We start from the raw sequence: 15,394 nt of genomic DNA on the forward strand, positions 1-15,394 counted from the left end.
TTGGGTCAATTTAATTTAAGTATTTGAGGTATTCCAGGGGGCAGATATTGCCTCTTAACGGTTAAGAGTTAATTTCCGAGTATAGGGGGGTCATACAAAATACATGTTATTTTTTATGACCAAAATAGGAAAAATGAACACATCTTCATTCTGTTCAAAAGTTTTCACCCCCTGGCTCTTAATGCATTGTTTTTACTTCTGGAGCATCAGTGAGTGTTTGAACCTTCTGTAATAGTTGCATATGAGTCCCTCAGTTGTCCTCAGTGTGAAAAGATGGATCTCAAAATCATACAGTCGTTGGAAAAGGGTTCAAATACACAAAAATGCTGAAAAACCAAAGAATTTGTGGGACCTGAAAGATTTTTATGAAGCACAGCAGGCAGTTTAACTGTTTTTAATTCAGGTAACAACAGGTAAACTTTTGAACTATTATTTATCTTGTGGACTGTATGTAAACATCTTGTATGTGAAATATCTTATTCAGGTCAGTACTAAATAAATAAGTAACATGCATTTTGTATGATCCCTCTTATTTTGGTAAACTAAAAATTAACGTTATGCAGATTCTACAAGGTGTATGTAAACTTTTGACCTCAACTGTATATCTAGCCTATGTTATTGTAGGAATTATATAAAGAAAATCCAGATAAGATAAGATGCAAATTAAGGCTTTAAATGATACACAATTGTTAGCTATGACAGTAGTCAAAGGCTGTGTTTCAAAACCTAGTCAGCTGCCTACTTAGAGAGCATTTTGGCACTCACAGTCGCGTTCAAACGCTTGACTGGAACCTAGACAGCATGCGAAGGCAGCTCTCCAGCACTAGGTAGTCAAACACAGCCACAGCGTGTCCTGCGTTTCCATCTCTGACCACTGAGAGGCGCTGTCACTCTCAGGAATCATCAGCGCTCCGACACTGGACTGTACAGTGTGTCCTTCGTCCGCACACAGAAAATAATAACATTTAGATAGTTTTTGTTTATTGCACTCGATAAATATGTCTACTACGACCGGTGGCGGAGAGTTCGGCAACCCTCTGCGGAAATTCAAGCTGGTTTTCTTGGGCGAGCAAAGCGGTAAGCGTTCAGATAATGTGAGACGTGGACAGAGAAACGGACAGGCCAGGTGAAAGGATGCTACAGAGAGATAGATGTTATGAAATAAACACGCAAATAAACATAGGACAGTTTGGACGGATACAAATAGGGACAAGCACTTAAAATGCATTGAAAATGACAGAAAACGCTTGTCCTGTCGCATTGAACATTGCAGTGTCCGAGCTATATTTGAAAAATACGGTTATTATAGATCTTCAATTATGCTTTAACCGAGAAAGTACATGTTATTCATATGTCTTTCCTCTCAATGTTGTATGTATTCTTGCATGTAGACATCGAAGGAAGCTATTAAGTCCTTGTGTTAGCATGTTTGTGTTGTCTGGTCTTAGCCACAATAGAGATCTCCCCTGTTTAAAGGCCTTTTATATGTAATCGCATTGATTATTAGTGTTTAACACAAAAAATGCAAATAAGACTTCGCTGCAGTCGTAAATAAACATGTTTTGGTTTACAAAACAAGACTGTCTGTTGTACAGATTGTTGCTAGCGCTTAGCACTTAGCATGTTTCTAGCTAGCCGGCTGTGACAATCAAGATCATGAGCTCATAAACCACATCAGGGATGTTTAACTGCCACATCATCCGCGTCACATCCACGTTTTCGTTTCATAATGGCCGAATCGGACGTAAAAAAAAACACCAGGGAGCTGTCGTAAACGAGTGTTGCTGCATTTCTTAGCCTGTATTGATATGGTATGTGGCTGTGAAAGCAGGACGGCGACACCCATGTTGCCAACGCAGCGATCAGAGTTCAGACTCATCCCGCAGACCAATGCATCCCTTCCCTTTTTTTGACAGCATCGTTGGATGCGAACACCAAGCATGCTGTCTATGTAGGGAGCACACTAGGTTTTGAGAGGTCCTTATTTGTAATTTCCTTTGTTTTTCTCTTTCTCCACAGTGGGCAAAACTTCACTTATCACCAGGTTTATGTATGACAGCTTCGATAATACCTATCAGGTAACATCTGCTGTGACTGTCACAGTTCATATTATGTTCACAGATGCTTATTATGTTACTATGAATCTTAAAGGGATATTTTACCCAAAAATTAATATTCTGTCATTAATTATTCACCATGTAAGACCTTCATTCATCTTCGGAACACAAGTTAAAGGAGTAGTTCACTTTCAAAAATGTACAGATAATGTACTCACCCCCTTGTCATCCAAGATGTTCATGTCTTTTTTTCTTCAGTTGTAAAGAAATGGTGATTTTTGAGGAAAACATTTCAGGATTTTTCTCCATATAATGGACTTTTATGGTGCCCCTGAGTTTGAACTTCTAAAATGCAGTTTAAATGCAGCTTCAAAGGGCTGTAAACGATCCCAGCCGAGGAAGAAGTGTCTTATCTAGCGAAACGATCGGTTATTTTCTAAAAACATTTACAACTTATTTACTTTTTAATCTCAAATGTTTGACTTGCTGAGCTAGACAAGATGAGCATTTTAAGTTAAAAAGTGTATATGTATTGTAATTTTTTTTTAGAAAATAACCCATCGTTTTGCTACATAAGACCCTTCTTTCCTAGGCTGGGATCGTTTACACAGTACCAGCTCGCCTCGGCTCTGTTTGGTTTTCCACTTTGTAAAAGGTGTACCTGTACCTCCACAATAGTACCTGGTTGTCATAGCGACGCTGCAGGAAACTGCCGTGATGTAATCTTCTACGCGACACACACCCGCTGTCTGCACCTCCTCGTTTGACCACGGCGTATTCTTCCGAGTTGCCATAATATGTAATGGATTGGATATGTCACGCAATCTCTGGCCAAACTTTTTAAAAATGGCGGGGTTATTCTGGATACTATTGCTGGCGCGTGCAATGATGACGCAGTGAATAGTGACGATTCTCTCTGACCAATCAGCAGTCTGCTGTGTTTTCACGTCACATTTTAGTATCGCCTCAGCTCGCTTGGAACCTCGCCGGAGGTGGTACGAAAAAAAGTACCTGGAAGCCGGTACAGGTACAACTTTTACACAGTGGAAAACCAAACAGAGCCGAGTCGATTCGAGCCGAGGCGAGCTGGTACTGTGTAGTGGAAAAGCGCCATTAGAGCCCTTTGAAGCTGCATTTTGGAAGTTCAAACTCGGGGCACCATAGAAGTCCATTATATGGAGAGATATCCTGAAATGTCTTACTCAAAAAACATAATTTCTTACGACTGAAGAAAGAAAGACATGAACATCTTGGATGACAAGGGGGTGAGTACATTATCTGTACATTTTTGTTTTGAAAGTGAACTACTCCTTTAAGGTATTTCTGATGAAATCCGAGAGCTCTTTGGCCCTCTATAGACAACAAGGGTCCTACCACATTCAAGGTCCAGAAATAAACCAAGAATATCAACAAAATAGTGTTATATCATCAAAAATATTTTAGTTTGTGTTCCGAAGACGAACAAAGGTCTTACGGGTTTGGAACGACATGAAGGAGAGTAATTAATGACATTCTGCAAAATATCTCCCTTTATGTTCCACAGAAAAAAATGAATATTCCTTCAGTGAACGTTTTTGCAGTGTGCACTAAATGAACTCATCGTTTCTCTCTACAGGCAACTATTGGTATAGACTTTCTGTCAAAAACCATGTACTTGGAAGACCGCACGGTAGGACAGAGATCATTTCTAGAATCATTTCCAAGGAGTCTCTGTGTGTCCAAGCCTGGTTTAGTTTAAATATTGACTAACAGTGTTAGTACTAGTATAGTAGATGGTTTTGACACACACTGGCTCAAGTCATTCTAATATCACCTGTAAAGTCTATAAGACATCTTTCTTTATTCATTTGAAGTCCGTCAGGTGATAGTCACAGATTCATCACAGTTATCATTTGCGTAATTCCTCGTGCATGCTTGTAGCTCATCACACTTATGTCATTAGTTTGTCATTTATTTTGATTTCACCTTTTAAGTTTGGTTGTGTCTTTGTCCACCTCACCCCACTCTCTTCCATGGCTGGGTGCTGAATGGGTCCCCATGCCTGTTGTGCTGCATGGATGGTCATAGATTCGACTACAGCTGTGGGACACTGCTGGGCAGGAACGCTTCCGTAGCCTCATTCCCAGTTACATCAGAGACTCAGCAGCCGCAGTGGTGGTCTATGATATAGCAAGTAGGTAGCTAGTGCTCCTGCTTCACCACATGGTGGGGTCCAGTCGGGTACCGCTTGAGTAAATGGCACTCATGAAGCTTTTTAAGTGTGTGCTGGTTTATTTGAGAATTTCTGGGAAAGCTAATTAAAGTCAAAAAAAAAAAAAAAAACACCCTCATGTTGTTTCAAACATGGATGACTTTCTTTTTTATGAGGCACCCAAAAGGACATATCTGCTTTTGTCCATAAAGTAAAAGTCAGTATATTTTCTCTGTGTTTTTTTTTTTTCTTCAAAAGTTTACATTCACCTTAGAATCTGCACAATGGTAATTATTTGACCAAAATAAGAGGGATCATAGAAAATGTGTGGAATTTTTTTTTAGTATTGACCTGAATAAGATATTTCACATAAAAGACGTTTACAGTCCACAAGAGAAAATAATGGTTGAGTTTATAAACGTTACCCTGTTCAAAAGTTTGCACTTGATTCTTAATACTGTGTTGTTACTTGAATGATCCACAGCTGTGTTTTTTGTTTAGTGATTTAGTGATTTGTTTAGGTGCTTGTTTGTCCTGAACAGTTAAACTGCCCGCTGTTCTTCAGAAAAATCCTTCAGGTCCCACAAATTCTTTGGTTTTTCAGCATTTTGTGTATTTGAACCCTTTCCAACAATGATTGTATGATTTTGACATCCATTTTTTCATGCTGAGGACAACTGAGGGACTCAAATGCAACTATTACAGAACATGATGCTCCAAAAGGAAAAACTATGCTTTAAGACAGTGGTTCTCAATCCTGGTCCTGGGGGACCCCTGCTCTGCACATTTTGCATGTCTCCCTTATTTAACACACCTGACTGAGATCATTAGCTGATTAGTTCAGCTCATGGATCTCTCTCCTCATGAGCTGATGATCTCAATCAGGTGTTAAATAAGGGAAACATGCAAAATGTGCAGAGCAGGGGTCCCCCGGGACCAGGATTGAGAACCACTGCTTTAAGAGCCAGGGGTGTAAACTTTTGAACAGAATGAAGATGTGTACATTTTTCTTATTTTCCCTAAATATCATGTTGTTCATTTAGCAATGCCCTTCAGAATCTACTGAAGATACTAGAAAACAAAATAAGCTATATTTAGCTGACCTTCACATTCAAAACATTTTCACCCTCTGGATCAGAGGTTCTCAACTCTGGCCCTCAAGGTCCACTTTCCTTTGATCCAACCTTGATCAAACTCACCTGCCTGTAACTTTCTAGTAATGATGAAGAGCTTGATTAGCTTGTTCAGGTGTGTTTGATTAGGGTTGGAGCTAAACTCTGCAGGAAAATGAACCTCGAGGGCCAGAGTTGAGAACTCCTGCTCTGGATCTTAATAGTTTTTCTTCATAGTTTTTTTCTTCTGAAGCATCAGTGAGTGATTGAACCTTCTGTATTAGTTGCATATGAGTCCCTCAGTTGTCCTCAGTGTGAAAAGATGGATCTCAAAATCATACAGTTATTGTTGGAAAAGGTTCAAATACACAAAAATGCTGAAAACAAAGAATTTGTGGCACCTAAAGGATTTTTCTGAAGAACAGCGGGCAGTTTAACTGTTCAGGACAAACAAGGGACTCATGAACAACTATCACTAAACAAAAACATAGCTGTGGATCATTCAGGTAACAACATCAGGTAATTTAACTGTTATCTTGTGGACTATATGTAAATGTCTTTAATGTGAAATATCTTACTCAGGTCAGTACTAATTAAAAAAAGAACATATTTTGGTAAAATAATTAACATTTTGCAGATTCTGCAAGGTGTATGTAAACGTTTGGCCCCATTGACTTATATGGACAACAAACATTATTCAGAATACTTTGTGTTCCATGGAAGTAAGGAAGTCTTTGGATTTGGAACAATTTGAGGGTGTACAAATGATCTCAAAGTTTAAATTTTAGGGTCTTTATGAAAACAATTTAGGCTTTTTATAAATATTTCAAAACCATTTTAGAGGTTTAGACTGAAAACATGTCCAGCAATACTTACATGTATGGAGTGCCATTTGCAAAGCATCTCGTAGAAAGCAGCGTCATTCAGAGAGGAGGAATGGAGAAATGCAGAAATCATTCCTATTCGTATTTCCTGAAACCTTCAGGTCATGATCTATAAATACAAAACTTCAAGCAAAAAAGAAGCAAAAATTGGTTGATTGTGTAGATGCATTTCTCCATTTCCGTCATGTTTGGTTTCTTTGATGTTGTTCTTTTTCTTCTAACCCTGCTCCCTTGCCCCTATCCTCTCTTTATATCTTTTCTTTTCTCTGTTCTGCCTTTCTCTTTCCCTTGTTTTCTTTGCACACCACGGTTCGCTGGTCCCTCAGGTTCGGCTCCAGCTGTGGGACACTGCAGGACAGGAGCGCTTCCGCAGCCTCATTCCCAGCTACATCCGAGACTCCACTATTGCTGTGGTGGTCTATGACATCACCAGTGAGTCCGAGCCTCACTCATGGGGTCAGCAGGGATTTATGCCTCCAGGGCACAGTTAGCACTATTCGCCAGCTGCTTCTATGTCAAGGCAGTTCATCTAAGTATGGTTGCGTGGGAACAATGATATTTTTATTATTCCATTCAGAATAGTGATAAGTATATTGTACTTGCTTCTTTTGTAACAGCAAACTGCTGTTACTGAGCATCGAAATGACCTGTGCTTTAACTTAACCGACTTCTGTTTTGTTGATCTTCATACTAACAGTCTGCTTGCACACTTTCTTCTAAGAAAGCTTGGCTTTAAATCACTGCAGAGCTGTGATTTTACAGCTGCCAAATTTGGATTGTGCAGATCGATCAATCAAGTCATTTCCAACACAAGACATTTAGTCCTTGCCTGACTTTTTTTTCCCGTCTGTTCTTCAGATCTCAACTCTTTCCAGCAGACTTCAAAGTGGATAGATGATGTCAGAACAGAGCGAGGAAGTGATGTCATTATCATGTTGGTTGGCAACAAAACAGACTTGGCTGATAAAAGGTACAGAAACTGGAGGAGTTTGATGAACACATCCTTTGTTCGTCCATCGTTTTAAGTTATTTTTGTGTTCAGTTTTCTCCTTGTCATTTATTTAAATATTACGTTGAGTAATTTGTGCCATTGTTTGCTTTTCTGTTTGATCATATTTTCTCCTGTGTTGATTTTATTTTTGATTTTCCATTACTACTTTTGTTTTTCATATCCATTCTAATTTGAACTGTGTCCTGCACTATGGACTATGGCAGGCAAGTGTCAGTAGAGGCAGCAGAGAAAAAAGCACGGGAACTGGGTGTGATGTACATAGAGACCAGCGCCAAAGCTGGTTATAACGTCAAACAGGTGGGTGAAACGATAGAGCTGTAGTGCAGACCTAAGGTTTCTTATTTATGTAACAGAATCGGTGGCATATTGTTGACTTCCATGGAAAATAATTTTGACTCAGCCTTTCAGGTTATAAAAATGAGCTAAACACACAGGCCCGGTTTCCCAGACAGGGCTTAGACTAAGCCAGGATTAGACCATAGTTCAATTAGGACATTTAAGTAATTTTTATAAACATGCTTAGAAAAAAACATTACTGGTGTGCATCTTGAGACAAAACAAAGGCACTGATATATTTTAAAATCAATCAGTGCAATTTTATTTCAGTTGATACACCTCAGACTTACATTTTAGTCTAGGACTAGGCTTAAGCCTTGTTTGCGAAACCGGGCCACAATGTTTAAAATAGGATACTGTTGTATTTTGAAAGTATAACATGAGCAAAAGGGTCCACTGTCACTAGTGTAGAATAGGGTGCAAAATATCACTGTAACGAAATCTATCACAATGTAGTAATTGTTGCTTTAAATAAGGTCTTTATGATACTAGCCTAAATGAATAACTCAAGCTCACTTAAGACAAGTAAACAGTCAGTGATTAAATAAAAATAAGGAACTAATTGCAAACAATAGGACAAAAAAAACTACAGTAGAACAAATAAATAAGAAATTACTCACACCTTTGTCATCCAAGATGTTCATGTCTTTCTTTCTTGAGTCATAAAGAATTTTTTTTTTTTTGATGAAAACATTTTAGGATTTCTCTCCATATGGTCTTCTATGGTGCCTGTGAGTTTGAACGGCTTCAACGGGCTCTAAACAATCCCAGCCAAGGAAGAAGGGTCTTATCTAGCGGAACTATCAGTTATTTTCTAAAAAAAAAAAAATACAATTTATATACTTTTTAACCTCAAATGCTTGTCTTGTCTAGCTCTGTGTGTGCTCTGTGTATTCCCGTTTAAGACAGTTATGGTGTGTCAAAACACTCATTTTCTCCTCTAATTTCAAAATTGTTCTACATCATTGCATAAGTACCAACCCAGTGTTTATAAAGTGAACACGCGAAGAAAGTAAAACAGCGATGTAGGGCAATTTTGTAGTTGGAGGAGAAAATTGGATGGGCGTTTTTTGATCTAACCTACCTGTTTTGAACTGGAATACACAGAGCTAGACAAGACGAGCATTTGAGGTTAAAAATTATACAAATTGTCAATGTAAATTTAGTTTAAATTTAGTTTCCCTATTTTGGAAGTTCAAACTCATGGGCACCATAGAAGTCCACTATATGCAGAGAAATCCTGAAATGTTTTCTTTAAAAAACATAATTTCTTTATGACTGAAGAAAGAAAGACAGACATGAACATCTTGGATGACAAGGTAGTGAGTAAATTATATGTACATTTTTGTTCTGGAAGTGAACTTCTCCTTTAAAACTATATTTCTTCTCGTTAAGGTTACAAAAGTGATTTAATCAAGAGCAGTTAGAGATTTTCTTTATTGTTGTTTGATTAACACGAATGACAGACAGCAGGAATATTAGACTGCTGTCACTTTAAGAGCCGCCCGGATCCAATATACTGTTACACACTGTTTTCTTTCTCAGCTGTTTCCTTTTACCAAAGACCTAAATTACTGTTTATGAGTATACTTGCAAAGCTGGGCATTTTGACATATGAAAGTATGTGTATTTATCCGCTCAAGGTCTATAAAGTAAATAACTCGGGTTAATACTCCTGTGCTCTAATCAACACTGTCTTCACGTGCTAACCTCTCTGACAGCATTTAAAAACAGTCTCTCAGACAGTGCGTGCATATAGCAAAATGAGTTTTCTTTCTTATAACAACTTGTTTTAAACTTAAAAACGGGTGCAAACGATAAGTTTTCGTGACCACGTAGCACAGCATTGCTCAACACATGAGCATGTAACTGCGATAGAGACGATAGTCGAAAATCTTTACCAGTTAACAAATTTCTACCAGTTAATCAGATGTACAGGTATATTGCCCAGATGAACTGCTTACACAGGTCATTTTTTCAGGTCAAATTATGTGATTATCTTGAACCCGATGCACAATCTACATAGGGAAATTTTCACCCTCACTCAGAACTCACATTAGACTATTTTAAACACTTTTTTTGTGAAAGAATGTCCAGCCCTGTCAGTTGTAACCTGCCCAAGGAAACCAAAATGAAAGATGGAAGGAATTTGACATTAACACCCACACGGATTCTGCCGCCACAGAATTCAGCAGACAGCTCTGCAGATTTCTAATGAATTGAAATGCATGTCATTCACAAAGTCTTTACATCTCCTACCTTTTGTGTGTCCTTTTATTAAAAAATGTCCACGTTGATTTATGTTTTCAGCTAACAAATAAATGTCTAGCTCAGTTTAACACATTTTACCATATCTAAAGCCTTTCTGCAGATGTTTACCTTCAAATGCAGAAGATTCTGTGTTAATCTGGGCATAACTATCTTTAAAAGCGCTGTAAAAATGTCCAGAGTCAAAATTATTCTCTGTAGGAAGTTGATCAAATTTTATAAAAAGGCCTCGGATGTAGTGTAGGAATATTAAAGGAGTAGTTTACCTAGGTCTTATCACCCTTGTGTCGTTCCAAACATGTTTAACTTATTCTTCTGAGGAACTCAAAAGAAGACATTTAGCAAAATGTCTGTGTTGCTTTTTCTGTATTATAGAAGTGGATGAAAAGGAGTTTGGACATTCTTCTATTATTCTTTGTGACTTAGGTCCCACTTTATATTAGGTGGCCTTAACTACTATGTACTTACTTACATTTACATTGTATGACTTACATTAATCATACAATGCACTTATTGTGTACATACATGTTTTTACTTTGTAGTTGTATTGAAAAAATACATGGATGTAATTACATCTGTAATTAAATTTATAATTACACTCTTGATTAATCCCTTACTCATTAGCCCACCCTTAAACCTACTTATACAATCAAACCTGTCTCTAACCTTACCCGTATCCCACCTCAATAGCAGCAAAAGTATTAGCAATGCAATATGAATACAATAAGTATATTGTGCTTCTTTTTTGATGCAAGTACACTAGCAGTCAAAAGTTTTCAAACAGCAAGATTTTCAATGTTTTTTAAGTCACAGAGTGTGTTTATTTGATCCAACAAAAGCAAAGACAGTAAAATATTTGAAATATTTTTTCTATTTAAAACTGTTTTCTATTTGAATATATTTAAAAAATGTAATTTATTCCTGTGATTTCAAAGCTGAATTTTTAGCATGATTACTCCAGTCACACAATTCTTCAGAAATCACTCTAGTATTCTGATTTGCTGCTCAAAAAATATTTATTATGTTGAAAAGAGTGGAGTAGATTTTTTTTTTTTTTTTTTTTTTTTTTTGTCAAGTTTCTTTGATAAATAGAACGTTTGGAAGAATAGCATTTATCTAAAATGGAAATCTTTTGTAACATTATATTATGTCTTTTGATCAATTTAAAGCATCCTTGCTAAATAAAGTATTTCTTTAATTTCTTTATTTTCTTAAGCGCTGAAAAAAGTGCTGAAAAACGCTGGTCTTTGGCTCTTCATCTTGCTATTTATCAAAGAATCCTGAAAAAATGGACTCTGTTTTAAATATTGATGACAGTAAACGGCATATTAGAATGATTTCTGAAAGCTCATGTGATGAATGAAGACTGGAGTAATGATGCAAGAAATGTAGCTTTGATCACAGGAATAAATTACATTTTAAAATATGTTCAAATAGAAAAACATTTTAAACAGAAAAAAATATTTCAAAATTGTACTGTTTCTGCTGTTCCTCACATCAAATAAACGCAGGCTTGGTGAGGAGAAGAGACTTAAAAAACAGAAAAGAGAGAAAATCTTACTGTTCCAAAACTTTTGACTGGTAGTGTACATAGTACTTAAGACCATCTAATATAAAGTGGGACCGTTACTCTTTCATGTTCCAAAGAAGAATTTAATCAAACAGGCTTGAGACAACATGAGGATGAGTAAATGATGACAGAATATTAATTGCTGGGTGAACTGTCTCTATAAGCCGCAAACAAACGAGGGATATTATAATGCCCCAAGTGCCAATGACATTATCATCAATTCCCTTAAGAGGGTGTTCATTTTTTTTTTGTTTGTTGTTGATTGTAAATAGCCTTTTGTTGAACTGCAGTGCAGTGATCTCTTTTCAGTGTTACGATTTCAGCCATTCCTCAACTTTTCAACCTGTGACGGGGTCCTATCAAAACACTAATTCCTCTTTTTCCCCTATTACTAATGTGAACCTCAGTTAGTCTCTGTCTCTTTTCTCTTCTTCTTGATGCAGTTCTTTTGTCTGTCTGTATTTCTTTCCTTCCCCCCTCCCTGCTCCGGTCGAGCAGACAGATTACCACGGAGGAGGGCGAGCAGAGGGCAAAGGAACTGAATGTCATGTTCATTGAAACCAGCGCAAAGACTGGCTACAATGTCAAACAGGTAGAATCACTGAGAAGCGAGGACAGCCCAGCCCTACCTTCCCTTCACTATTCTATCTTGTACTTCCGTTGGTTTCTGTCTTTCTCTGCCTCACCCATCGTTAGCCATTCTGCCCCCGCCTCACGTTCACAGGTGTCCTGTGCCATTGGGCTGCTCTTTTGTGTTTGCGTTTTGTTTCTTTTGCTTGAAGTGCTCCTCATGTTTTGTGTCACAGATGTCCTTTGCATGTTGACCAAGCGTCGCTAGAATGATTCTTCTTCATGTGCTTTGTTGTAGCACCACTTGCAATTCACAGACTGGATGTGGACATTTCATTCGTGCATTGTGCTTTTTATAAGCATACTGTATTACTTTTTTGTCATAATGTCTAGAACATGGAGGCTCTTTAAATAGTTTAAATTGGGGAGACCAGGGCTAGTTTCACATGAGGAAGTGCAAGTGCTACACTACCATTCAAAAGCGTGGGGTTCTAAAACTTTTTTTTTTTTCAGTGATTCATTAAATTGATTAAGAAAAAAATAACAGTAAAGACATTTGCAGTTCCACAAAATACAACAGTGGCCAAAATTATTAGAACACTAGTATTTTCAAGCTAAAAATTGATTTAAGTTGGGTATTTCTATCTTTTTCTGCACTATCAGTAGGAAATATCAGTTTACTTTTTCAGAAATTCAATTTGCCATTAATTGTAATAATCCAGTGAGATCTCTGTCGCAGTTTGTTCTGTTTCTTCATGTCACTCCAGACAGACTTGGATAATGATGAGATCAGATCTCTGTGTGGAGCACTGACTTGTCAGTTTCCTTGTGCAAACAAAAATCTCAATGGATTATTACAATTATTGGCAAAATGAATGTTTGGAAATGTAAACTGATATTACCTACTGACAAAAGACAGATCATGACACTGAAGACTGGAGTAATGTTGCTGAAAATTCAGTTTTGTTACGACAGGAATAAATTAAATTTTAACCAAACTTAACATTAAGATTTTGAGTCAGATCTCCAAGTCAGCAAATGCTTGCGTTATCTAGCAGTGGTTTAATATGTGCATTTCAAACATTTCTTTCAAATCCTCTTAAATTAGAATTATTTTTTGTTTTATGTCTAATAGCTGTTGTGTGAGTAAAACAAAAAAAGTTTCGGTATTAAAGTGCATTATCTTTTAATGTATTTTATACATTACAATTTGATACAGCTTTATTACAGTATAACTTTTTTTTGGTATTCTGTATTTTTGCGGTTTGCAACTTTCATTTTTTACATAGTTGTTTTACTATTTTAAATATATTAGAAACTAGGTTTTTCAGCTTGTTTTGTGACAATTTACCCCATATAGTGTGACAACATGCCAGAAAATATTCACAAAATGTCAAATGTGTGTTCAATTAACTGCAGATTTTTTTTATCTATAATATCAGTGGAAATATTTTTTTATATCCTAAGATTGTAGGGTATATTTTTTCAATAATCATCCATCAAAAGAGAATATTGACTAGCCCCAGTCTCCCCTACTAGTAAGATATTTTGGATTATATTAAAGAGATAGTTCTGTCATTAATTACTTACCCTCATGTTGTTCCAAACCCGTAACTCCTTCGTTCATCTTCAGAACACAAATTAAGATATTTTTGATGAAATCAGAGAGCTTTCTGACCCTGCATAGACAGCAATGCAACTACCACATTCAAGGCCCAGAAAGGCAGTAAGGACATTAATATAATAGTGACATCAGTGGTTCAAATTTGAAGCTACTAGAGTACTTTTTGTATGCAAAGAAAAAAAAACATTCAACATTGTCTTCTCTTCTGTGTCAGTCTTCGACAAGTGTTCACAAGACTACACTAATTTTATGTGGACTATTTTGACAATGCCCATACTACCTTCCTATGCTTTGAACATAGTAGTTGTATTGCTGTCTATGCAGGGTCAGAAAGCTCTTGGATTTAATCAGAAATATCCTAATTTGTGTTCCAAATATGATCGAAGGTCTTATGGGTTTGAAACAACATGAGAATGAGCAATGAATGACACAATTTTCATTTTTGGGTGAACTATCCCTTTAAACCTGCATTGATTTCTGTACATTTGGCCCAAGCATCAGAGTTTTCACCTAATGAGCTTTCTTTTGTTTTCCAGCTGTTTCGTCGTGTTGCTGCTGCTCTGCCTGGAATGGATAGTACACCAGAGAAAAGCAAAGAGGACAGTATCCTTTACATGCACAGTAAATTGCTTCTGACAAATATGACATCACTCGCATTAAAATGTCAGAATCAGTTGGTCCGCTTCAGCTGATAGAAGGAGATCACACGCCAGGATTTTTTTTTTCTTTTTCATGATTTAAACCAAAACAGAAATGATAAAATGATTAATCCAGTGTACTTATTCAAATGTGACCCTGGACAACAAAACCAGTCATAAATAAATTTTGTGGTAAAATTGAGATTTCTACATCAGTGGAAAGCTTATTTATTCAACTTTCAGATGATGTATGGTTTGTTAGGATAGTATTTGGCCGAGATACAACTATTTGAAAGTCTGGAATCTGAGGGTGCAAAAAAATAGAGAAAATCGCCTTTAAAGTTGTCCAAATTAAGTTAATAGCAACAGGGTTTGTAAAAGGTGCTTAAAGTGCTTGAAGTACTTGAATTTGACATTTTTTGAAATTTAAGTCCTGGAAAACCTTTGAATATAGCAATATTCCTGAAGGGGTACTTGGAAAGTGCTTGAATTTTTTTTAAAAGATAATAAATCTATGAAATAAGTGTTTAATTTTGTCAATAAGCACACATCTTTTCACGCAAAATTCACACAGTTATTCAATCGAGCTAAGCAAGTACCGACAGTGTCATGGCTGTAGATGTGAAAAGAGGAACAGATGAACCAAATCAATCGAGTCATTTGTGCTGAAACCACTCCGATTGATTCAAACTCTTTGATCATTAAGTTTAAGCGATTCACTACTTGCAAAAAACAGATCAAATTAAAAGAGGCATTCATTTTCAAATTTCAAAATCACTTGTAATGATTTTAAAAAGCACACAGTGATTCAAACTCTGAATCAGTTAAACCATTGTGTCGCAGCGCTCCAATTGGACTGCGGATCACAAATCATTCAATTTAGATTGGAACTTCATATATTGCCAATCATTTGATTTAGATTGGGACAGGTTTGTTCGAATCATAACAGTGACATTTATATTTTATTACGTACAGTAATTGCTCTACAGTAAAGCCATTCAAACCAGTTCAATTTTCACTGATGATATTCTTTTTTGTTTTATGCCTGCGATATGAGTAAAACATCACATCATAATTGTATATTAAACAGTGCCACCTCGAGGAATAAAGGTGAATTGCACATTGAGTCATC

General features: G+C 36.7%; 1 protein-coding gene across 5 annotated transcripts; it reads left to right on the forward strand.

Moving 5' to 3' along the window:
- The first annotated feature begins 903 nt into the window (after positions 1–903).
- Positions 904–15,154, forward strand: rab41 (RAB41, member RAS oncogene family). Of its 5 annotated transcripts, XM_073820732.1 has the most exons (8): positions 904–1,077; positions 2,020–2,078; positions 3,673–3,726; positions 6,571–6,676; positions 7,103–7,214; positions 7,460–7,553; positions 11,929–12,022; positions 14,161–14,227. In XM_073820732.1, exons 1-7 carry the CDS (start codon positions 999–1,001, stop codon positions 11,986–11,988), a joined length of 564 nt encoding a protein of 187 aa, XP_073676833.1. In that variant the 5' UTR covers positions 904–998; the 3' UTR covers positions 11,989–12,022; positions 14,161–14,227. The 5 variants fall into 5 exon arrangements, with proteins under 5 accessions (XP_073676833.1, XP_073676832.1, XP_073676831.1 ...); XM_073820731.1 differs by lacking the exons at positions 6,571–6,676; positions 11,929–12,022 and adding an exon at positions 4,125–4,230 and having other exon boundaries at positions 14,161–15,154; XM_073820730.1 differs by lacking the exons at positions 6,571–6,676; positions 7,460–7,553 and adding an exon at positions 4,125–4,230 and having other exon boundaries at positions 14,161–15,150.
- The last annotated feature ends 240 nt before the right edge of the window (positions 15,155–15,394 follow it).

This window comes from Garra rufa, chromosome 16, assembly GCF_049309525.1.
Source record: "Garra rufa chromosome 16, GarRuf1.0, whole genome shotgun sequence".
In the NCBI taxonomy this organism is placed as follows: domain Eukaryota; kingdom Metazoa; phylum Chordata; class Actinopteri; order Cypriniformes; family Cyprinidae; genus Garra; species Garra rufa.